Raw genomic sequence first — 21446 nt, 5'->3', positions numbered from 1 at the left:
GGAAATGCTGGTGGGAGAAATTGTGACGTGAAGATGGACTGGAGGCAGCAGCAGTAGTAGCAGCAGTAGTAGCAGATGCGATCGACACAGGCCCCCAAAAAGTACAATATCAATACATTTCTTTCGTGTACCCCCCTATGAATAAATTTCGTCTCTATTTGCACACCAGAAAAATCACCCCCTCTAGTGCACACACGACCGTGACAAGAGAAACAACCCCCAAGAATAAACAAACGCCCCTGCCCCCTCCTAATTCGCATCACAACCCGACCTCCTTCTTCGCCGCCTCCCTCGCCGCGACCTCCCTCGCGGCGGCCTCCTGCTTCTTCCTCGCGGCGACGCTCTTGAAGTACGTGCCCATCTGCTCCATGCGGGTGACGAAGAACATGCGCTTGGCGCGGAACTCCTTGCGCAGCACGCCCAGCGCCTCGGCGTAGGCCACCGCCTTCTCGTAGTCCTCCTCGGTCGCGAGGTCCTTGATCAGGAAGCCCTGCCAGGTCGTCATGCGCTCGCCCTCGATCTGCCACAGCCGGATCTGGTCGACGACCGTCGGCGGCAGGATCGGGCTGCCGTGCTGCGACGCCTGCGCGCGGAGCAGCGGGTGCGCGTGCACGCTCAGGTACGCGATGATCTGCGCCGACGTGATCCCCATGCCGATCGCGGACTGCACCGACGTCTTGGTGATCTTGCCCGTGATCAGGTTCGGGTAGCGGGTGTGCAGCGTGGCGAAGAGGGAGAGGATCGAGATGGGCAGCGGGGACGAGGTGTAGGCGTAGAAGCGGTAGTTGGTCTCGAGCAGGATGTAGCCGCGGTCGTTGGCGGACGCGGCCAGGGTGTCGAGCGGCGCGGAGGATTTCGTGGCCGTGGTGACGAGCGTGTTGTTGGGGAGGGCGGGGGCGTCGGAGGTCAGAGTCGTGGCGAGGCGGGTTGGGTAGTATCGCGTTGAGTCGGAGGGACGACGGTAGACGAGTCCGAAGTCCGAGAGATCCTCGAGGAGGCGTTGTTGTGTGGGCGTGAGGTTGGACGTGCTGTAGGAGACTCCGAGCTCTAATGAGCCTAAAGTGAACAGAAATGCTAGGACGTCGACGGGATCCATTTGTAACTGGGAAGAGTTCAGCTCGTGTGTGATATAGGGACTTCGACAGCTTGGTTTACCTGCGGTGATACTTCTAAATAGACAATCAGAAGCATCCAGACCTGAGCATTCACCTCCTGCAAGAGAAACGTGAAGCCCGCTTGTGTGATGGCCCGGGTGTTACCACGCACAGAGACGAACTTGCCCTGCGCCAACAACGACGCCGTCCCACTCGAGACCGGAGCTTGTCGACTGCCACCTGCAAGTTGGCCCCCGGCGCTCCCTACAACGTAGTACAGAATCGACTCCCATTGTTGCCGCGCAAAGGTATCGAGGTAATCCAGAGTGACCACAGTCTTATCCGGCGTAGAACTCGGTACACCGAACGATCGATGGTCCTTCCCACCACCCGTCAAAGCCTGCCGGAGACTCCGCGCGAAAGCCGGTGAAAGCTTGTACACCGATCGCATAGATTCCACCTCTTCAACCAAAATCCTCAGCCGTTGTAGGATGCTCAGAGCGCGATCTTTGACCTGCTGGGTGTCCGATCCAGTCTTGAATAACATGTCGATATCCGTGACGGGGGTAGGAGCATGTGTATACAGCAGAGCCATGACGAGGACTTTGGCCATGTGAGGCAGCATGCGACGGAACACGGCCAAGGCAGTCGATGGTTGCTGGTAGAGTTTCGTAAAAGTCGTGCCTGGTTGCTGTTCTAGATAGTCCAGCACCCGCTGGGAAGTCGACGACATCTTGTCAGCCTTCTCCCGGTTTCAATCGAATGATTTGTCGTCGCCACGAGCTGCAGCGCAGCGGGGACATGGACGGCGTGGAAGTGGGCATGGTGAGCGCTGGGTGATTAAAGGTCGAAGTTATGTACGCCTCGAATTCTGTGACGTTGCTAGACGGGATCGCCCGCGTTTCGACATTGACTCGCGTCAGCCTGCATTCACTTGATGATAGACACGCGAGCAATTGACACGAGGGAGATTAGGACTCTCCTTGATGCAAGGCGATACGAGGAGAGAAGGAATTCCGATGAAGGAATAATCGTGCAGGAAACGAGGAATTACGCGCATTCATTGAAATATCAAAACCAGGGTATCACAAAACACCAACTCTCCCTAAACGCCGTCATGAACATCATCATCGTATCCAACAAGACCAAGGACCAGTCTCGGACGTACACGAGAGACTTTATTCCTCCATGTCATCAGCATTCCCGGCGGTGTTTGCGGCTTCGTCGTTCATGGCCGCCGCCTGCTCCTCCCACTCACGGTCGACTTCGCCAGCAACAAACTCCTCGTAGCCTTCCAGTGATCCCTGAATGTGAATCTTGAAGCGGATGATATCGTTCAGCATACGCTCGAGTTCCGTGTGCAGCTCTTCGCGGAGGTTGGCACATCGAAGGGTCATCTCTTCATACCTGTGAATGACCTTGTTAGTCAAACCGAATGTGCGGGTTTCGATCGTGGCGACTTACTCAAGATGGACACTCATCTCCCTTTGCTCCATCAATTGCACACTCTCTCCAAGACCAGCCCTCATTTTCTTCAACTCCTTCTCCATCTTTTCAATTTGAGCATCGGAGGCCATTCCTTGCGCGGTGGAGATCTCCTTCATCTTCTCGAACTCTTCTTGTGCGGCTCCGACGCGATGCTTCAGTGTCTCCAATTCGCCATGCTTATCCTCCAAAGCCTCGCGAGTTTTGTCTAGCATGTCGACTTTGGCCATGTCCTCTTCCAATGCAACGTTTCGGCGCTCGGAAACGTCTTTGCGCAGATCCTGGAGATTTCTTTTTGTCATTTTCAGATCGAAGCGCGGAAGAAGATTTTGTGGTTGGTAGCCATTGAACGCGTCTGCCAAGAGCCTATCAGATGCGGTAAGGTTCTTCTGTGCTGATGCACCCAACTGTGATGCACTGAAGTCTGGTCCAGAACGGAGTTCGAGTTTGATTTCGTACTCGTTGCCATGAGCGTTGTAGGCCGATACCGGAATGATGCCAATCTGATACCCAATCGTGTTATATCGCTGAACCGTGGCCTCCAAATCGTCCAGTCTGGAAGCCGTCTCGCTCTCCTTTTTGCCGGCACGATCTTTGGCCTCTTCCAATCTGACCTGTGTCGTCTCGACGCCTTTGATCAGACGATCACGTTCGGTGTTCATGCGGTCGATATCCTGCACGCTGAGCCCTTGCTCGTCTACACGGCGCTGGAGATCATCTCGATCGGCTTCCGCATCGGCTAATTCGAGCTCGCATTTCTCAATTTCTTGCTGCAGTAATTCCAGCCGCCGAGAGTACTTCTCAACCTTGTTCTCCATGCTATCATTGTACGCTTCAAATTTGCCGCGGTCCTCTTCGAGTACTTTGATCGTTTCGTCCAGTTTGGCCAGTATAGGAGCATTTTTACCGAGCTGCTCGATCTGTTCTTGTAGTGCCTTGGACTCAGCCTCCAATGACTTTACTTGCTCCAGGTTGACGGCATTGGCCTGGTCGAATCGCGCAGCCATTGCATCGATATGAGGTTGCACGACTCGCTTTGACTCTTCCTCCTCATCGATATCCGCTGCATCTGACATGTTGAGCCAATCCTTGTAGGCTTCTGACAGGAATTGGAATGTGATGCGATCCGCGCTGACGTCGAATCCCGCTTCGATGCAAGCTTCGTCCCACTGGCCGACACTATACTGTTCCATCATAAGAGCAAGCTGCATCATCCAATGGAGAAGTCCGAGGAAAGTGCTCCAATTGTTGCCTCCTACTGCTGCCAGTTGACTTTTCGAAATGTTCTTTTCAAAGGGGTAGCGCATTTGCTTCAGCAGAGGAGGAATTTCCACTGCGGTAGTCTTTTGAAACACGTACGCGGGATCGATGCTGTGGTATAAAAATTGAAACATGAGATCGAAGTCCTTCTGCGTTGGCGAAGTCATGATCTTCGGATGGAGGGAATGCTTCATGGCCATTTCGAAATTACGCTGGGTCAGAAACTCCATAATCTCCTGACCGATCGTATTCCGAACCTGGGCGTTGCGCAATTGTCGTGGGTCCGCTGGGATGCCATTCATGGGAGGCGCCGTCGCAAAGAAAGACTGATGTCCTGCAAGTCCCAGGCCGTTGGACGGCCGCGCACTGTATACACTACTCCTCCGTGCTGTGCTCTCTTGGAGTTGTAGCGCGGCCGCAGGAGTGCTTGCGACGGGCGCAAAGCTTTTGCGACCTCCTGTATTGGGAAAGAAGTTTTGCGAGCTCGGTCTTTGAACAGTGGAGAAGCCCATTCCCGCAAGGTTGTCGCCAGATGATGATCGATGCAGCATGGGCTGGGCCGGTCGACCTGGTGCGAGGGACATTCGTGAACCGGATGTAGATCGCATGTGATTTGTGGTTTGCGCGGATTGCGCCTGGGACCGCTTCATCGCGGAGGATGGCATTGGAATGGCAGATAGGTTATGCGATATGCTTCCTAGTGTCTACATTGAAGTGTGCCGTGAGTGTTTGCATCTTTGCGCCTTGCTGTGAGGAGAAAAGGAACCTACTTCGCGCGGTCGGCGCACTGAGAACAAGCCCGTTTCTTGCGCCATGTCCGTACAGTCGGGGTCACTGCAGGTCCAATATGGTCAATTGTGATTTGTGCAGTGTTTTCAGGTATCTTTGTGTTGATCGTATCCTGGGTTTCTTCCAATGTGAATTGCTTCGATATGTGGTGTCGGCGCATATGCTGATGCATCGAAGTTTGTTGCTCAGGACATGGATGAATGCGTTCGTTTACAGATGTAAACAATGCCAAGCTTGAACTTTGTCGCGTGGAGACGAGGACACGCGCGCGCGAGTCAAAGTTGAGGGGCTCCGGGCGGGCTTGATGATGAAGAGGATGGGCTGTACAGCATACCGTAGAGATCGGTGTCTCTCCAGGGCTCATTTGGAAACACTGCCAGACTTGTATTCTATAGCATTACCTACTACCCTACCTCGGCCTAACGTCAATCCCATGTCTGTCTGGCTGTCTGGGGTGATGGGATTCTTGAGTCGTCTTTCCCGGCGTCAGAGACGGCATCATCATTTCATCGGCTCCAGTTTACAATAACACAACACGGTCTTCTTTGTCCGATAATAGATCATCAATCGCGTCAACGGGGGCTGGGCTAGAAGATCACCACAAACATGGTCCGAGAGGACCTGGTCGAGGGTGCTGTCGCATGTATGTACAACTCTTGAGGATCGACATCAATGTGCTTTCAAGAACCAAAGTGCTGACATTTTTTCAATCACAGTCCTACAAGACCCATCCGTCGCTGGTGCGCCTATTGAACAGCGTATGGCCTTCCTCCGATCCAAAAATCTCACCCCCGAAGAGATCGATGCATCGCTTGCACGTGCCGGTCAGTCAGGCGCTTTAGTCGCCTCGCAATCAGCCCCTGCACAATATCGACAAGCGGCACCACAATACAACAATGGATCTTACCAATCAGGATACCCAGCATACTGGCAACAGCCTCCTCCAGAACCGCCGCGGCGGGATTGGCGAGATTGGTTCATTGCGGCAACAGTGATGGGAGGCGCAGGATATGCTCTGTACTGGACTGCAAGGCGATACGTCGTTCCGCTCATCGCACCACCCACGCCTCCTCAAATCCAACAGGACAAAGCGAGCGTGGATGCCAGCTTCGACAAAGCCTTCGCTCTCCTCGAACAGCTCGCGACCGACACTCAGCAATTGAAGGACTCAGAAGCTGCGCGAAAGGAACGCCTTGACGTTGCCCTCTCCGATGTCGAAAATGTCATCTCGAGAATGCGACAAGCCAACGAAGACCGCGATCTCGAAGCCAAACGAATTGCTCGGGAAATCAGCGAAATCCGTGAACAAATCCCTCGCGCAATTGAAAAGGAAAAGGAAGCCACGGACAACCGCCTCAAGGAGCTCAACGTAGAAATGAAGAGCTTGAAGACACTCGTGGTAAACCGCATGGTCGGAGGTCAACAACCAACCACTCCCTCGAGAGTACCCACCCCTGTTTACGGCCAGCAGCAGCAACACCAACAACACCTACAACAGCACATTCCCGCAATCCCCGGCTCAGCAACCGCTCACACACCCGAGCCTCGCACCAACGGCATCCAATCACCATCTGTCGAAGACAGCGCTGCCAGCCCCGTCGCAGGCGGCAACGCTCCCGGCACGCCCTACAGCCGTCTATTGAACGGCAAGGCGGCGATCCCGAGCTGGCAGCTGGCCGCGCAGAAGCGAAGCGAAGAAGCCAAAGTTGACAGCGGGGGCCCAACGCAGAATACTGCCGAAAGCGGAACCGTGGCTGAGGGATCATAGTCTGCCTTTCAAGAGGAATAGCTCGGGGTTAAAGGTGTTGATAATATGATTTGTTGACCTACTTGTGTAAATCTAAAGTTTTCACTTCTTCATCGAATTCTTTTTACGGACACCCTACGCGTCATCGTTCCACTGTGGTGAGGTTTCCATGTGAATGATTGAAGAGTAATCGGGGTCTTTGGGCTGTGGACACGGAGCAACTGTGTGGTTTAATCGTTGAAATACCCCGAACCAACGACTGTGCTTTTCAAAGACACTTTTTGTCTCGACCACGGGAGTTCAAGTCGGCCTCAATATTGACCCAAATACTGCTCATCAAACAAAAACTGCTGCGGGAAAAACGCCGCCCAATCCAATGCAGTCGCTGCTCCGAATGCGTCCTCCGGGGAAGTCATGAGCATTTGCGCCGTTGTAGGGTCCCAATCCGCTGTGCTCGGCATACTGTTGGCCGGGAGGAATGGTGAAATTGGTGGGATGGGATTACTTGAGGAGGGAGTCATCGGCGGAGGGGCTATGGAAATTGGGTGCGGGGAGGAGAGCGCGTTCTGAGGGTTGTTGTGATGAGACTGTTGGGGAGCAGAGTGTGGGAGACGTTGATATGGTTGTTGTTGTTGTTGTTGTTGTTGTTGTGAAAGCTGAGTTTTGGTCGCAGTGGCCGTGTTACTATCGCTGTAGGTAGTGCTGGTGCTGGCTTCTGCTGCGGTCGCGATGCCGCCATGGTACGCGGCGAGAAGACCTCTGAGTTGGACGATCATCTCTGGCGTGCGGACACTCTCCCTGTTGCCTCTATCCGCTCTCCTGCTGCCCGGTGTACTCACAGAGGCTTGTTCCCATGCAGTCCATGCATCGAGGAAGAGATTCGTGAAGCCGACGTGAATGGGTGGTTGTAATGCTCGTACTAATCCTCGATGGCGATGGTTCTCGTCAATAGCCTTCCAAGCTCGCCCGCAGATTTCGGGACTGGTACTCGCGTCACGGAGCTCGTGCGCGAAAATCATGTATGCGGGGAATGGAGAGTGAAGTTGCGAGTACCAGAAGAATCCTCGACAGCCAGGAGAGGCCTGGATGGCATTATCCGCTTCGATCATGGTGATTGCTTCGGTCAGGAGCCAAAGCCGATCTTCTCTTGGGATTGTGGCGGGCTTCGTTGCCAGGCGGTGGACGTTGGACAGAATGTGAAGTTTGCAGATACTTTGACGGATAGTCATCTGAGTGAAGAGCTGGAGAGGGATATTAGGATCGCAAGGTCTGAGGTAGGTATTCTCGATGTGTCGTGAGTAGTCTTGTAGATGGGTGAGAACACGAGGCAGCTGCATGTGCGATGCTGATGGAGTTGAACGATTACTTCTGTCTTTCGAGCTTTGGGAGTGAGTCCCATCAGAGCCGGGAGCGTTTACAAGCTCAAATCTTGCCAGCGCGAACACCATCTCTGTGAGTGATTCCGATGGCGATGGAGGGACCTTTTGATAGACATGTAGATTGGAGTCATTGATATTCAAGGGCCGCTTACAATCCGCGTCGGATGTTGAACAGGCAGATATCGCGCTGCCGCTCAGTTCGGCGATACGCTTATCTAGCGCAAGAAGATTCCACCAAAGACGTCGTCGCTGCTCGACTTCAAGAGGCGGAAGACCAAATCGGGCGCCATCGCGATGCAGTCCAATTCGCTGTGCAACTCTGACCGCGATACCAATCAGGCAAAAGTGCGGTCGAGGATCAACAAATTCCCGGATGCAGATCTATCAAGTACAGTTCGTGTCAGAGGCTAATGTCAATACGGGGGCCAGGTCGACACTCACCAGATACAGAAAATGCGCTTGAAGTACCATCAGATCAGAGCTGCTCATAAATCCAGCATTGATAAGAGACTGCTGTGCAGCACTGTGGAAATGGCGAAGCAGCTCAGGCTTGGCTTCTCCAAACGTTTCCTGTACTTCATCCGCAGACAGAGATGTGACCGCTATGAGATATATGTTGAACATCAAAGTCTCCAATGGTTTCGACACCTTTGAGATGTTGGCAGACGCTGAAATGATCTGTTTCTGTAAGGTCGGTGTGTGCGTGAGTTTAAGAATCGGGTCTACATTGTTGAGATATGTCTGCCAGAGCTGGAAGATTTGTACAGCGTTCGGGTGCTGGTCGACCACTGATATTGCGGTCGTCTCTCCGATTACCACGAATGGAAATTGACGCGACATGTCGAGGACATTGCTTGTGGTGAAGGATCGGAACAGCAATGACTGTTCCTGTTCAGTGTCGGGCGATTCTCCTCGGACAAGTGAGATTCCATTTTTGTACTATCAAACCATTAATTTCGAGCATTAAGAGTGGTATCAGACGGCATTTACGACCCACTTGCTTCGGATATGGGAACCATTTAGGACTAGAGTGACTATTCCAAAGCTGTCAGATGCAACACTGGTCACGAGTGGTAGAATTTCAAACCTTTCGTGCGCGGGACGACTGGGAATATTCTCAGCGGTCGTTAAATGTGAAGGATCAACGGATCGCGATTTATGTGGTAACTCATCAACATCGTCCTCGTCGGCCTCATCGTCCTCTCGGGTCTCGTCTTCGACGCTGCGGTTTACCTGGAGGCCATGTTGTGAGAGCAGCGACTCGGCTCTCTTCAGTCGATCAAGCACTGTGTCTTCGTCAACTTTGCGCTTTCGCCTCCTGGGCGGCTGCAAAGGAGCAACGTGGCACTCGACTCCGGCTTTGGCGCAATTGGAACATGGCTTGTTGAGGTCACAGCGGACCTTACGCTGTTGACATAAAGTACATGATTTGCCGCGGCTGAGCTTAGCAGTCGACATGATCGGATCGTTCTGAGTGGTTTCCAATTCTGTTGGAAGACCCGTGGACATATGCTCTCGGATTCTCGTCGTCGTTACAGTGCAGCAACTAGCTTCGACGTGGATGATCGTGGGTGTATTTGCGGAAACAATGCAGCCATTCAGCGCCGAAACTGTCCTCGGGCATAGCTACGTTTTACATGATGTGTCTTAAGAAAACGTGAACACACAGCTATCGTCTTGTGTGCTTGTGTTGTTGATCTTGACCAGGTTCCTGGAAGGACGCGCTATATCGATATCATCACCACGAATTTCCAGCCCCCGGAGATCGAGATCGATCGCGTGTTGCTGATGATGCCGAAAGTAGCACAGCTTCGTCTGGGCAGATGGATCGAATCGTAACCCTAACGCGAACAGATCACTTTACGGGACGAACACTCCGATTTTGAACCCGATCAATTTCATCATCCATGGATTCTGAGTCTCGACATGCAATACTGTATATGGATCGGCAGACCGCATGGCTTACTGGCCAGATAGGAGACCGTGTCAGGATTCGACTTTAATGAAGTCAGATCTGCAAGCACTAGATACATCGTGGACTGAGTGGAGCCGAACGCCGCGACTTGGGTTTCCGATGACCGGACGGTGACGCCTTGCGCATGATCCACCGCTCGAGATTGGCTGCGAGGCTCAAGGCACGATGTCGATTCACCAATAGGCACATCTGCGCAACGCTTGTCCAGTTTATGTGATTATTTTCATACTTTGCCCGCCGCCTCAATCATCTGATCGAATATGGCTCACGACATGGCGCCCACAACCATGGCTTCATATGATGTCGTTCGTCTCTTTTATGGCGAAGATACTTCTAGACAGAGCTGTCCTGGGACATCAGCGCATGTCCAGGGGTATATATAGACGTAATCAGTCTTTCTAAATCAGCCTTATAGAGCGTTTTCTAGTCTCCGGTGATCAACAGCGTGACCATCCTAGCCGCTACTGAGGATTGTCTGAGCCATAGCGAGAAAAATTTGGCTATCTTCAAGATGGCAACCTATCTCTCAAATCGCAGCTACCTTCGCTGGGACTCTCCCGGTGTTGAAGATGTCCCTGTTGATGAGGAAGCAGATATTCAAGCTGTTGCCGAACAGATTAACAAGATGCAACGCCAGCAGTTTAACAACCACCGACATGTCTACACCGGCACGCACTGCCGCACACATGGCATCGTCAAGGGCACCTTTACCGTTCTCGACGGACTGCCAGAATACCTCCGACAAGGCGAGATCTTCTCCAAAGAAGGAGGCAAGTTCCCTGTCGCATGCCGCTATAGTACCGAGCCTGGCGATCCAGGCCTGGACGATCGTGTCCCGGCTCCGCGAGGCTTCTCGATGAAGGTATTCGATGTGGAGGGCGATTTTTTGGATGCAGGCAAAGACACGCCCACCCAAGATTTCGAATTCAATAACACGCCTGCCATTGAGCTCGCCAATGCCAAAGTCACACGGGAGATTTTCGACATTCGCCTCAAGGTGGGCGACGACAAAGACGCCATGGATCGCGAGCTCGAAGCCCGTGACGACACGGACCTGCAAAAGGCTCGCTTCAAAGTCCCGAACAAACACCTGGCCACCTATCGACAGTACTCACAGTCGGCCTTTCGATTCGGCGACTATGTGTTCAAATTCAGCATCGTTCCCAGGGCAGAGACGCAGCTGCTGCTCGGCGATAAATCTGTACAGCCAGACCGCGACGGGGAAGATGTCCTGCATAAATGGCTCCAAATTTTCCATGCCACACACACGGCCATGTACGATTTCCAAGTGCAGCTCCTGGAGAATCTCAAGGAGCAGAGCGTAGAGTACTCCGGAACCGAATGGGACGAGGGGAAGTTTCCCTGGCAAACGGTTGCGATGTTGGAAATTCCCCCACAAGAGGCATTTGATCTTGAGAGGAAGGCATTCTGGGAAGATCATATGCGGTTGGATCCATGGCATGGGTTGGGGGGCTACCAGCCTTTAGGTGTTTCTAATCGTCTGCGAAGAGGAGTTTATCCTGCGAGTAGTGCTTTGAGGAGGGAGTTGAATGGTAGAAGGGAGATTGCTGTGAAGAGTATAGGTGAGATTCCATGAATGACCTTGCGAACAAAATCACCCCAATGCTCAAATTTCTCCATGTTTTTCGCGGGTGTGTTGACCTTGCGATGTGCACCTGGTTTGCGAGACACAGCAATCCACCTTCCAGTCATCGCGGCTCCATCATCACCGGACTGACCATTGTCTTTATCACGATTAAACGGCCCTGGTCAATTGGTGCGAGAACACGGCGGAAATAGCAGATTGCATTAACATTGGTGGCGCTGGAAATAGGAAGCCGGAGCGGAGACACGCATTGGCTAGATCACCTTAACTCCGAGATGACGTTCACGAAGAAACCCAGCCGCGTACGCGTGGATATCGTGTGTCTGCCAAGGTGACATACATATTTCGACATGTTCTTAATGGTAAATTCAAAACCCCTTCGGTGTCCTCAACCTTGTGATGCAATCTCTTTCACGTCTTCGTTTTGTTGGCTTTTCCACACGATTGAGTTCAAAGCCATTTCAGCTGTCAAGCACCAATTTTACGCCAAAATTCTCCACGAAAATGACGACTCCGTCGGCCACAGTGTCTGCGTCCTCCCCGCCAGGGACGCGACCAGAAAGTTACAACAAGAAATCGCACCACGATCTGCAGAATAAAGGATACCAAAACCCATGGGAGTCATATTCACATTTGTCAGTCCTTACGATCTGGAAATGGGTCTTCTGGGATTCCTTGACTGGTGCCCGGAAGAAGCCCGACACGACTCCACCGACAGTTACAGTGCGCAAACCCACGTTCCTAGCCACACGTCAGACGGATAGGCTGCGAGCAACATGGCTCGGCCACGCTTGTTATTTCGTCGAGTTTCCTGGTGGATTGCGAGTCCTGTTCGATCCTGTATTCGAGGATCGATGCTGCCCAGCCGGTGTCCCTGGTCCCAAGCGCTTCACAGAGATGCCATGTCAGGTAGAAGATATTCCATTTATCGATGCTGTGGTCATCTCACACAACCACTACGACCACCTGTCACATCCAACAGTCATGGCCATAAGGAAGAAGTTCCCGAACGTGCATTTCTTTGTCCCGTTGGGCAACAAGCAATGGTTTGACGCGCTGAAAATCGTCAATGTGACAGAGTCAGATTGGTGGGACCAAAGCGAGTTCAAAATTGCCGCACACGACGACCAGGCAGAGATTTCGGCTACGATCTCGTGTTTGCCTTGTCAGCACCAATCTGCTCGAACAGCCTTTGACCGATGCAAATCCCTGTGGGCATCCTGGTCTGTCCGATCCGGCGGTAAAAACATATTCTTCGGCGGCGACACAGGCTATCGAACAGTTCCACAACTGCCAGAGACCGAATTTGATTACGGGGAGAAGTATACCCATCTACCACATTGTCCTGCTTTCAAAGAAGTCGGAGAACTTCGTGGACCTTTCGATTTCGGCATGATTCCCATTGGAGCGTACAAGCCGCGTCACTTGATGTCGCCTGTTCACGCGAATCCTTACGATTCGGTCAATATCTTTGTGGACACTAAATGCAAAAGCGCGATGGGAATTCATTGGGGCACTTGGGTTCTGACCGATGAGGACGTTTTGGAGCCGCCAAGGGTGCTCAAGGATGCGCTTGAGTGGAAAGGTCTCCCGAAAGAGGGAGTTTTTGATGTTTGTGATATTGGTGAGAGCAGAGAATTTTGATGGCAGATGCTGGAGACTTGACTCTTTGCATACTGGCGCGGTAACATGTGGAAGCTGACACAGCATCAAACTTTCCTCGATACAACACTCTCAAGTTGTGAAAGCTCACACTTGAGTTGCTGTCACATGCCAATCTTGAACCTATCAACATTGGAATGTTGAAGTTGGAAGGCGCGGGTGTGCTGTCAATGCTTCATCGGTAACACACTATGCGCTCTCCACTTCAGGTCGCCGTCATCGCAATCATCATCGTCCCAAGCTCAAGTGACGAGATTCTTGAGTCGTCGATATATTTCATTATCTTACCACAACTTCACCACTATCCTCATCAGTACAGACTGCATCGTTTCGCCTGTTCCAAAACAAATACCATTGATGACACCGCCTCCGCAAACTTGAACGACTCGAGATTGATTCGGTCACGCTCATGCATTCGCAGAAATCTCAGCCACTACCTCCCGACCATGGCTCTCAAGTCACCGTCGCCCATGGAAAACATAATCGACTGTCGACGGACGCTAACGAGTTCACGTCACCGATACACCACCATACGAGAGCAATCACCGCAATTGAGTCATCAGCTGAAGAATCATTGAGTGTTGCCGATGTCCCTACACAATCGAAACACAATGTCATAGTATCGAACCACCGGCAAGACCTATTCACGCCACTGCCGGCGGAGGTTCGCAATCGAATTTACGAGCTCTGTCTAACTGAACAGCCTATTGGCATTCGTGAGAGTCGCTATACACACTATCCGGTCTACATTGGAAGCATAGCCAAGTGGACGGAGCCAGCCCTTCTGCAGACATCAAAATTCATTCGTGATGAAGCAACGAGACTATACTATGCCAACAATACCGTCACCATTCATCTGAAGACCTCTGAGTTTCCCTCTGCATGCCGCTGGCTCACGAGTATTTCCCGACGTTGTGGCGCGCGGCCGTTCCGATTTTTCCGCTTCATGGTCATGTATCCGCGATGGGACGACCTTGCAGGATTCCAGAGCCTGGCTCGCTTATACTTCGATACTACTCTCGAACTCGCAAATCCCGAAATCGCCGATATTGAACTCGCCAATATCAGATGGGCCCAGAACATCTTGGCTTTAAAAGAAGGTGATCCGGACGATATCAAGCTCGCTACAACACCAGTCTTCGATTCATTTGGTAATCGGGTCAATATCTTTCCTGAAAGATGGCCGATGCGCGTATTTCGTCGTTGCAGCATGTTTCTGGGTGCCGTTCAACAATTCACTGTCATGCTTTTGGCGTTGCAGGACGCATTGGAATTAGGTCGGAAAGCGCGACAAATGAAGTGGCCGCGCGCTCGCTTCGAGCTGGAGCTGGCTACATGGCTTGAAGACAAGGAGTCTACGACACAGGTCAGAAGTGCGAAAGCTCAGAGGGCAGGAAGGAGGAAGAAGTCGGAGGCAGAAGCGGACAAGAAAGCAGCGAGGGAAAGGGGATTTGCTGCACTTTTAGGAAGGACGTAACTCGCTCCATTATGGAAGCTTCGTTGGTCGCTCGCCCTTTTCGAAGAGTTGTCAACTTGGGAGGGATCGAAATCGTTCACGGCTTTACGACAACTCGACAACGAAGATTGCGAATTCACGTGAGCGGGCAAAGAACATCTCTCTACACGTCATTCTTTTCGTGCACAATTGGCAGTACAGTCAGAGATTCTTGATCGCTTGCGAAGAGAGCCGATGCAAGCAATCAGCCAACATGCAGATCAGGAACGAAATACAATCATTAATCAAGGTTCCCCCTCATTCCCTCGTCCTGCCATTTCATTAGTGCCGCATCCGAATACTAGACGCCGCCAGCGCTGACAAGCTCACAAACATTGCTGAGCATCAAGCGGACTTCCCCGACAACATAGCAACCCATTACCACTCTGTAGCCATCTCCCGTCTTCGACTTCTCGTGCCTCCCAACGAACACCTCTCATCACAACCACAACCCATCATAAGCGAACATCTAATAATAATACGCATCTCTCCTTTCCCATTCATCACGCTCTCCGCGACGTCCTCCACTTCTCCCTCTGTCTCCATAATCCCACTCCTCATGATCATCATCTCTGTTCCTCTGCCGACGACTCTCCCGTCGTCGTATATCTCTCCGATCTGATCCACTCCCATGACCACTGCCGCGAAGCCTCCTAACCGGTCTCTGATCACAGCGTCGGAAATCATCGTCGATACTGCGGTAACGGTGCTGCTGTCGCTGTTGCTGTTGGGATCGTTTTTTGTCGCTTGTGCCGTCGAGTTTGGCGAAGAGCCAGCCTGGGAAATACAATCGATCATGAGTTTATGTTTGGGAGATCCTCGGGATGGATGAGTCACGTGGTTGAGTGTTTCCGAGGAATTGCGAGAGAAGATCAGAGGCTTGGGAGTAACAAGGCGAAGGCGACTAGGAGGGAAAGGATGTTGCTGCGTACCGATTGCTTCCAGTGCGAGCTCGACCCATGCTTCTGCCATTCTCTGTTTGCTTTGCTACGAGATCGAGAGATAGGGTTCGGGAGGCGTGACTCTCTTGAACAGAGCTTCTGGACAGAGGGAGTACTCTCTCGAGACAGCTGTGAGAGCAAAAGGTTCTCGTCTTTTTCTTGCGGTGATCTAGACTTTAGTCGTCTTCATCGTCACAACATCTGGCGGCGATCCTTGGAATGTATAACTAGGTAGGTATACCATTTCACAGGCGGACTTCATGGTTGGTCGCGATAGAGCGATCCCGATGAGGAAGGTCACACTGTCTTTTGGTGCATGGCTTTGTGGTTGATAGGAAAGGAGGAGGATATGATCGTGGAAAGTACAGACGAGATAGAATGTGGTTACAGCAGGAGCTCTCGTGCGTGCTCACGTCGCACTTGGAGCATGGCCACGTCGCAGTTTGTATCGTTACTAGTTGTATTGAGGTTTCTTTGTGCTCGTTTGCCCCTTTGTCTATGATTTTGGGGCAGGAGAACTTGGTTTATGTTGTTGGCCCTTTGACGGAGGCTGGATCCGATTGATGATAGAGGCTTTATGCGTCATCGTGACAGCACACATCACCAATTACCTAAGAAGCTCGTATCGTTGGAGAGAATCGTTCTACAGGACGTTTCTGTCCCCATGCTCACATAAAAGCGTGACCCTTGTGAGATAAGTATCATGGCGAAGATCCTCGAGAACTACTCATGATTCCCAGTCTGCGTTAAAAAGTGATTGCATTTTGATGAGCACGAGATGTTGTCCGATCCAGTCACAAACGACGTGGCATTGATTGCAATGCTAAATTGTGGTCTCCTGTAGGTAGGTGAACAGTCTTGATCTGTGAAATGTGGATATTCGCGAGCATGGGATGTCCCAAGCACTTCTCGACAACGAAGAATCCGTTACTTCACAGCACATGATGCCTGATGCTGGGAATTATAATTTCGGCAATTTGCAAAGCAGATCCAATCTGGATGCTATGTATTTGCGAGCGAGCACGTGTAGAGGAACAGGAATGTCGGTGCGCAGCGCAGTGTGCTACGGTGGAGAAGCATGCATGCGCCTGTTGTCCTTGCTCATCGTTTGAGATTCCTCGACGTGGTTTTGTCAGTCAAAGCCAAAGCCAGTGGGCCTTGCGCAGCGCAACGACTTGCGTGAAATTTCGACGCACATGGCTGCTCTGTCTTCGCCGCACTCATCGCGGCAGGACCGAGTCGAGTCCGTCGTTATCGCAGGTGGCTCGTTGACCGCTCCCACGTCGGTCGCAATGTGTAGGTTTTTACGAGTCGCAACACCAAGAAGCTCAACACTGTCGAGCTCGCCTGTCGCGTCTTGCCGCTTTGGGACTTCGATGCGCCGCTGCGCGGTCACCTCTTTCTAAAGGTCGATCACTCAACGCGACGGTCATGATTGGAAAGTGTGGATCCACAGAGATGCGTCTAATGTTCACGAGATGTCTCAAAGCGCGATGGATATTACGTTGCATAAGAACGGACACACACGGTGGTGGATTAACGACGTTCGGAAAAAGACCACTAGACAGCAACAACATGGCAGCAGCGTCCTCTCGTGGAGCGTATGCGCAGATGTTTCAGAATGTATTCCATGTTCTTCGAGTACGTACTCCGACTGTCTACAAATTCTCCGATCTTGTGCCTTCGCCTTGTACCATGCATGAACATTTATTTCTCCGGGCACAGGGACGACGGTGAGACATTATTCACAGACATTCATCGTCATCATGCTCGCATGCAGGATCGGCAAAGAGCCGAGGAAGCGATGATGGGTTTTCAGGGAGGCTGCTGTCCCAGTCGCAACACCATGATAATGTCGGCATTGGTGGTCCTGCACGTGTGCACGTTTTCCGGGTGTTGTCCAGAGTTCTGGGAGTATTCGGCCATTCGGAAGGGATCCGCCGACGCCTACATGGGCATCGTAAAATCGTGCCGAGGCTCGTGCTCCGAGGGGGCTCATGAACGACATGTCCCCAGCCGTAATCATTATAAGCAAGCCTTACGGCAGGGATTGAATCAGGTACACACAGTACAAGAATACCGCATGCGGCGAGAAACGTCGCGATTCATCATGTCGATAATCAAAGACTGGATGAGAACAGGTCGTACGGGCGTATGACAACCCTGGGAAGAAACCCAATCCTCTCGTTTACTGATTGAGACTCGGGCAATGGTCGAATTGATCACCCATTGCGGTATGGATACCGCCCAATGGTATTCCTGTCGGGCTCTGAAAATAACATTGGAAGTTCAGCACAGTAGATAAAGATGTTATTTCGGTACAGTGGATGGCAATAGCGTTTGCCATGTGCTGCCGCTACCGACTGAACCGCATTGCGACGCGCCCCCATGGCTCCGTGAGCACCGCAGGCGGCTTGGGTTTGGCACATGCAAATGAGGCATTGATCGACTGTCCATGAACGAATCCGAACGCCGAATCCATTCTCCTGCTTCCCACCTCATCATTGGGAATGCGGTCTTTCACATGTTTGTCCAGCGGCACAACAACTGCATACAACTCTACACCTCACGGGCTGAAACTGAAACTCTGTTCGAGGTGTGCTGTACGTGTGTTGTCCCGTGCCGTTGTTGCGTGACGTCGTGATGCTGGCTTATTGGGGACATCTCAGCGCTGTCCTCCCGAACATCTCTCACATGAAATCTTTACCCAGGTTGAAGACTCTGTGTCTATGCTTAGATAAAGATACCCTGATTGGCAGCGAGGTCGTGAATCATCTCGTTTGTTATGCTGTTGCCTAACATTAGCATGCCGCAAATGAGATGATCCGGTTGTCCTTATTAATGGACGGATGGGCACAGGCGCAAACCCAAGACGGGTGAGGCGTTGCGCGCACACGAGGGAATGTTATGTTATTACCATCGCCCTACACCTCCTCCTTCGTTCGGCCGAAGCCCTTTTCCACTGCCATAGCAATCAAACACCGTAGATTGATCGCTTGCCCACGCACCGCAAAAGAGAACTACCACGTATGCGACTAGTACACAATAGAGATCGTCGAGGAAGAGGCTACCGTGACCTATCGATCGGTGCTAGAATAATAATACAGTACACGATCCACCTTTCTATATACAAGCACACATATCCTGTCGGAGACCGTATTCCTCCCGCGCGTCCCTCCTCTTCTTTTCGCTCTTCTGGAAATCCAGCATGATCCACGAATAATAACGACCGTCATTCAACTCTTCACACGATCCCTCTCTACGACTTACGCACCAACCTTGTCGAAACGCCCGTCGCTCGTTCGGCGCATACACATCTCTCCATCGCATCATCGCATCATCCACCTCGGCTTAAATCCAATCCAGACGGGAACGCGCTTCAGCAAAAATCAACCCTAAGAGGGCCAGGACGGCATAACAGACCAACTGGAGAAGAGGAAGCAGCCCACTACGGCGGGGCACTATTCCGCCGGTCCTCTGTCGTCACTGCAAGTACCACCGAGACAACCAAATTAAAAAAAAGCCGTGGCACACAGATACACCGCGCTCCAAAATGTCCTCACCCAAGGGCGTCACCTTCGTCCTCTCGGTCGCATTGGTTCCTCCGGCATTGGTGGTTCTACGATCATTTCTCAACCCACGATACCTCATCGACACTCCCAAAACCTTGCTCGGGCTCTACCTGATCATCTATCTCCTCGCCGTTCGCGGCATCACCATCCCATATTTCACCAGTCCTCTTCGCGCGCTTCCTCAACCAACTGGCAGCGGCGGTTTCCTCAGCGGAGATGGCGGCGCCGAGTTTGTGCAGCCCCGAGGGAAGCGATACCGGGAATGGATCGACTCCATTCCGCATTCCGGATTGATCTTCTTCCGCGGTTTCCTCCACGCCGTTCAGACTGTCGTGCTTGCTTCGCCTGAAGCTCTATATGACGTTCTCGTCACCAACAGCTACGACTTCGAAAAGCCGTCTCCAGGAAGAAAGTTGTTGTCGCGCACGATTGGTGAAGGTTTGATCAACACCGAGGGTCCCGAGCACAAGTTCCAACGCAAAGGTGTCACCCCGGCCTTTTCAGGAAAGCATATCCGTGAACTCGTACCGATTTTCTGGGCCAAATCGCAAGAGGTTTTCAACGCCATTGCCGACGTCCACCTCACTACCCAGGTGCCTGTCGATGGGTCAACCAAATCGACTCGGACTGGTGTGGTGGAGATCAACCAATGGGCTTCACGCGTGACTCTGGATATCATCGGTCTGGCCTGCGTCGGACGTGACTTTGGATCCATCCGCAATAGCGATGACGAGTTTGTCCAGCAATACGAGAAGATTCTGCGTACAGACAACAGCATTCCCATCTTCTATGCCATCGCGACCATTATAACGCCGCTATGGCTCGGCCGTCTAACGCCCTTTTGGACACGCTTTCGATTAGCAAGTGATGGCCGATATCGACTTCGTGGTCTTTGCAAAAGACTCATCGAGGTCAAGCGCCGGGACATGCAAACCGAGAGCGCGAAGCACATTGACATCTTGTCCGTGTTGATACGCAATGGACAGTTCAATGACGAACAGTTGGTATCTCAATTGTTGACATTCTTAGCCGCTGGGTAAGTCGTGATCTCTTCTCCTGAACTTTCAAATCCCCACTGCCTGTTCAATCATTTCCGCGCTCACGCTGACGCCATCTATCACAGTCACGAAACCACTTCCGGCGCCCTCACCTGGACCTCTTGGCTGCTCGCAATTCATCCCGAAATTCAAACCAAGCTCCGTGACGAGATCCGCGCCTTCACCGAGACCGGTGCCCCCGTCGACGCCACCGCCCTCGACAACCTACCCTACCTCCACGCTGTCACCAGCGAGCAGCTCCGCCTTTGGCCCTCGGTCCCAAACACCGGCCGCTTGACCGTCCGCGACAGCACTATCCTGGGCCAACGCATCCCCAAGGGCACCATGATCGTCATCTCACCGTGGGCCATCAACCGTAGCACCAAACTCTGGGGTCCCGACGCCGAGAAATACGTCCCCGAGCGCTGGCTCGGCAACGAGAAGGAACCCCAATATGGCGGCGCCAAGGGTGCTTTCAGCCTGATCACTTTCCTCCACGGTCCGCGCGGCTGTATCGGCCAAACCTTCTCAAGATTGGAGCTCAAGTGTCTCGTCATGGCGATGGTGCAGAAATTTGAAATTTCGATGGCGGATCCGGATGAAGTCATTGTGCCGGGTGGATTCATCACGATTAAACCCAAGGATGGGATGAGGTTAAGGTTGAAGGAGATTGTCGCATAGAAAAATATTCAGAAAGTATTGGCTTATTGATTTACGCGATTCGGGGGTTTTGAGAAGACTTTTACCCCAATATCTTGTTTCGTGCTTTCTTGGCATGGTTATTTGTTGACGATCTTTCCTGATACCCCTTTTTATCCGGATCGTGGGTCGCGCGAAAGTGACTCTCCCTATGTACATTGAATTACCCATTCACGAACAAAGCACTTGTTAATATTGGATTGATCGGGAAAGGAAAATCCGACATGTGACATGAAAAGAGCGTGTCACTCATTGACCCCAGGACGAGAGGGACTTTTTCCAATATCCATCAACATCCCTCCCTCCCTCTTCCCTTCCCTTCCTCCTGCCTGTCAATCTGTCAAGCGGGCTTTATCAATCGACCTTGGTGGACAACGCTATATAGCACACGGGCGTGTTCCCACTTCCTTGGTTCCTGCTTTATGCTCCTCTCTCGACACATGTTCCGAATTGATGGGAAATGGCGGAAACTTTCCTCAATCGATACTCTGACGTCGAGCGAGTCGTCCACCTCCCTGATCCACGTGTCGATCCTCATCGAAGTGTCGCATTCTTCTTTTCCCCATGCTTCTCATGTTGTACATCCGAGAACCTTCATACGCTCATACGTACGGACGACGAAGAAGAGAGGTCTATACAAGGAAACGGGATGACATACGGAATGCGATCCTTCCAGCAATAGGCCAGACGGGAGCACAAGGGAGT

The 21446-nt window shown here is 52.1% G+C and overlaps 9 protein-coding genes across 9 annotated transcripts; 5 read left to right on the top strand and 4 right to left on the bottom strand.

Annotated features, from left to right (window-relative positions):
• Positions 1 to 24: 24 nt before the first annotated feature.
• On the bottom strand, positions 25 to 1922 carry K489DRAFT_377195 (transcription factor Tfb2). The gene is made up of 2 exons (XM_033604103.1): positions 1156 to 1922; positions 25 to 1102 (listed from the first exon to the last, which is right to left on the bottom strand). The coding sequence occupies exons 1-2, from the start codon at positions 1825 to 1827 to the stop codon at positions 260 to 262; spliced, it is 1515 nt and encodes a 504-aa protein (XP_033463781.1). The 5' UTR covers positions 1828 to 1922; the 3' UTR covers positions 25 to 259.
• A 205-nt stretch (positions 1923 to 2127) lies between these two features.
• On the bottom strand, positions 2128 to 4860 carry K489DRAFT_429070 (uncharacterized protein). The gene is made up of 3 exons (XM_033608357.1): positions 4610 to 4860; positions 2559 to 4543; positions 2128 to 2501 (listed from the first exon to the last, which is right to left on the bottom strand). Exons 1-3 carry the CDS (start codon positions 4652 to 4654, stop codon positions 2273 to 2275), a joined length of 2259 nt encoding a protein of 752 aa, XP_033463780.1. The 5' UTR covers positions 4655 to 4860; the 3' UTR covers positions 2128 to 2272.
• A 374-nt stretch (positions 4861 to 5234) lies between these two features.
• Positions 5235 to 6396, top strand: K489DRAFT_367930 (uncharacterized protein; the record flags this gene model as incomplete). The annotated part of the gene is made up of 2 exons (XM_033602904.1): positions 5235 to 5271; positions 5345 to 6396. 2 exons carry the CDS (start codon positions 5235 to 5237, stop codon positions 6394 to 6396), a joined length of 1089 nt encoding a protein of 362 aa, XP_033463779.1.
• A 116-nt stretch (positions 6397 to 6512) lies between these two features.
• K489DRAFT_420053 (uncharacterized protein) lies at positions 6513 to 9212 on the bottom strand (the record flags this gene model as incomplete). The annotated part of the gene is made up of 3 exons (XM_033608216.1): positions 6513 to 8135; positions 8196 to 8693; positions 8901 to 9212. 3 exons carry the CDS (start codon positions 9210 to 9212, stop codon positions 6687 to 6689), a joined length of 2259 nt encoding a protein of 752 aa, XP_033463778.1. The 3' UTR covers positions 6513 to 6686.
• A 1014-nt stretch (positions 9213 to 10226) lies between these two features.
• Positions 10227 to 11495, top strand: K489DRAFT_377192 (heme-dependent catalase). Its single transcript, XM_033604102.1, has one exon. It carries the CDS (start codon positions 10241 to 10243, stop codon positions 11324 to 11326), a length of 1086 nt encoding a protein of 361 aa, XP_033463777.1. The 5' UTR covers positions 10227 to 10240; the 3' UTR covers positions 11327 to 11495.
• A 344-nt stretch (positions 11496 to 11839) lies between these two features.
• On the top strand, positions 11840 to 12979 carry K489DRAFT_367927 (Metallo-hydrolase/oxidoreductase; the record flags this gene model as incomplete). Its single annotated transcript, XM_033602903.1, has 1 exon — positions 11840 to 12979. The coding sequence occupies one exon, from the start codon at positions 11840 to 11842 to the stop codon at positions 12977 to 12979; it is 1140 nt and encodes a 379-aa protein (XP_033463776.1).
• A 427-nt stretch (positions 12980 to 13406) lies between these two features.
• K489DRAFT_407442 (uncharacterized protein) lies at positions 13407 to 14474 on the top strand (the record flags this gene model as incomplete). Its single annotated transcript, XM_033607368.1, has 1 exon — positions 13407 to 14474. The coding sequence occupies one exon, from the start codon at positions 13407 to 13409 to the stop codon at positions 14472 to 14474; it is 1068 nt and encodes a 355-aa protein (XP_033463775.1).
• Positions 14475 to 14672: 198 nt separating this feature from the next.
• Positions 14673 to 15638, bottom strand: K489DRAFT_124489 (uncharacterized protein). Its single transcript, XM_033598990.1, has one exon. The coding sequence runs from the start codon at positions 15462 to 15464 to the stop codon at positions 14871 to 14873; it is 594 nt and encodes a 197-aa protein (XP_033463774.1). The 5' UTR covers positions 15465 to 15638; the 3' UTR covers positions 14673 to 14870.
• Positions 15639 to 18629: 2991 nt separating this feature from the next.
• K489DRAFT_392801 (cytochrome P450) lies at positions 18630 to 20946 on the top strand. Its single transcript, XM_033606752.1, has 2 exons — positions 18630 to 20041; positions 20129 to 20946. The coding sequence occupies exons 1-2, from the start codon at positions 18987 to 18989 to the stop codon at positions 20721 to 20723; spliced, it is 1650 nt and encodes a 549-aa protein (XP_033463773.1). The 5' UTR covers positions 18630 to 18986; the 3' UTR covers positions 20724 to 20946.
• Positions 20947 to 21446: the final 500 nt, after the last annotated feature.

This window comes from Dissoconium aciculare (genome assembly GCF_010015565.1).
Source record: "Dissoconium aciculare CBS 342.82 unplaced genomic scaffold K489scaffold_2, whole genome shotgun sequence".
NCBI classification, from domain to species: Eukaryota; Fungi; Ascomycota; class Dothideomycetes; order Mycosphaerellales; family Dissoconiaceae; genus Dissoconium; species Dissoconium aciculare.
The sequence above is the reverse complement of the archived record's forward strand: the minus strand, read 5'-3'. Positions and strand labels throughout refer to the sequence as shown.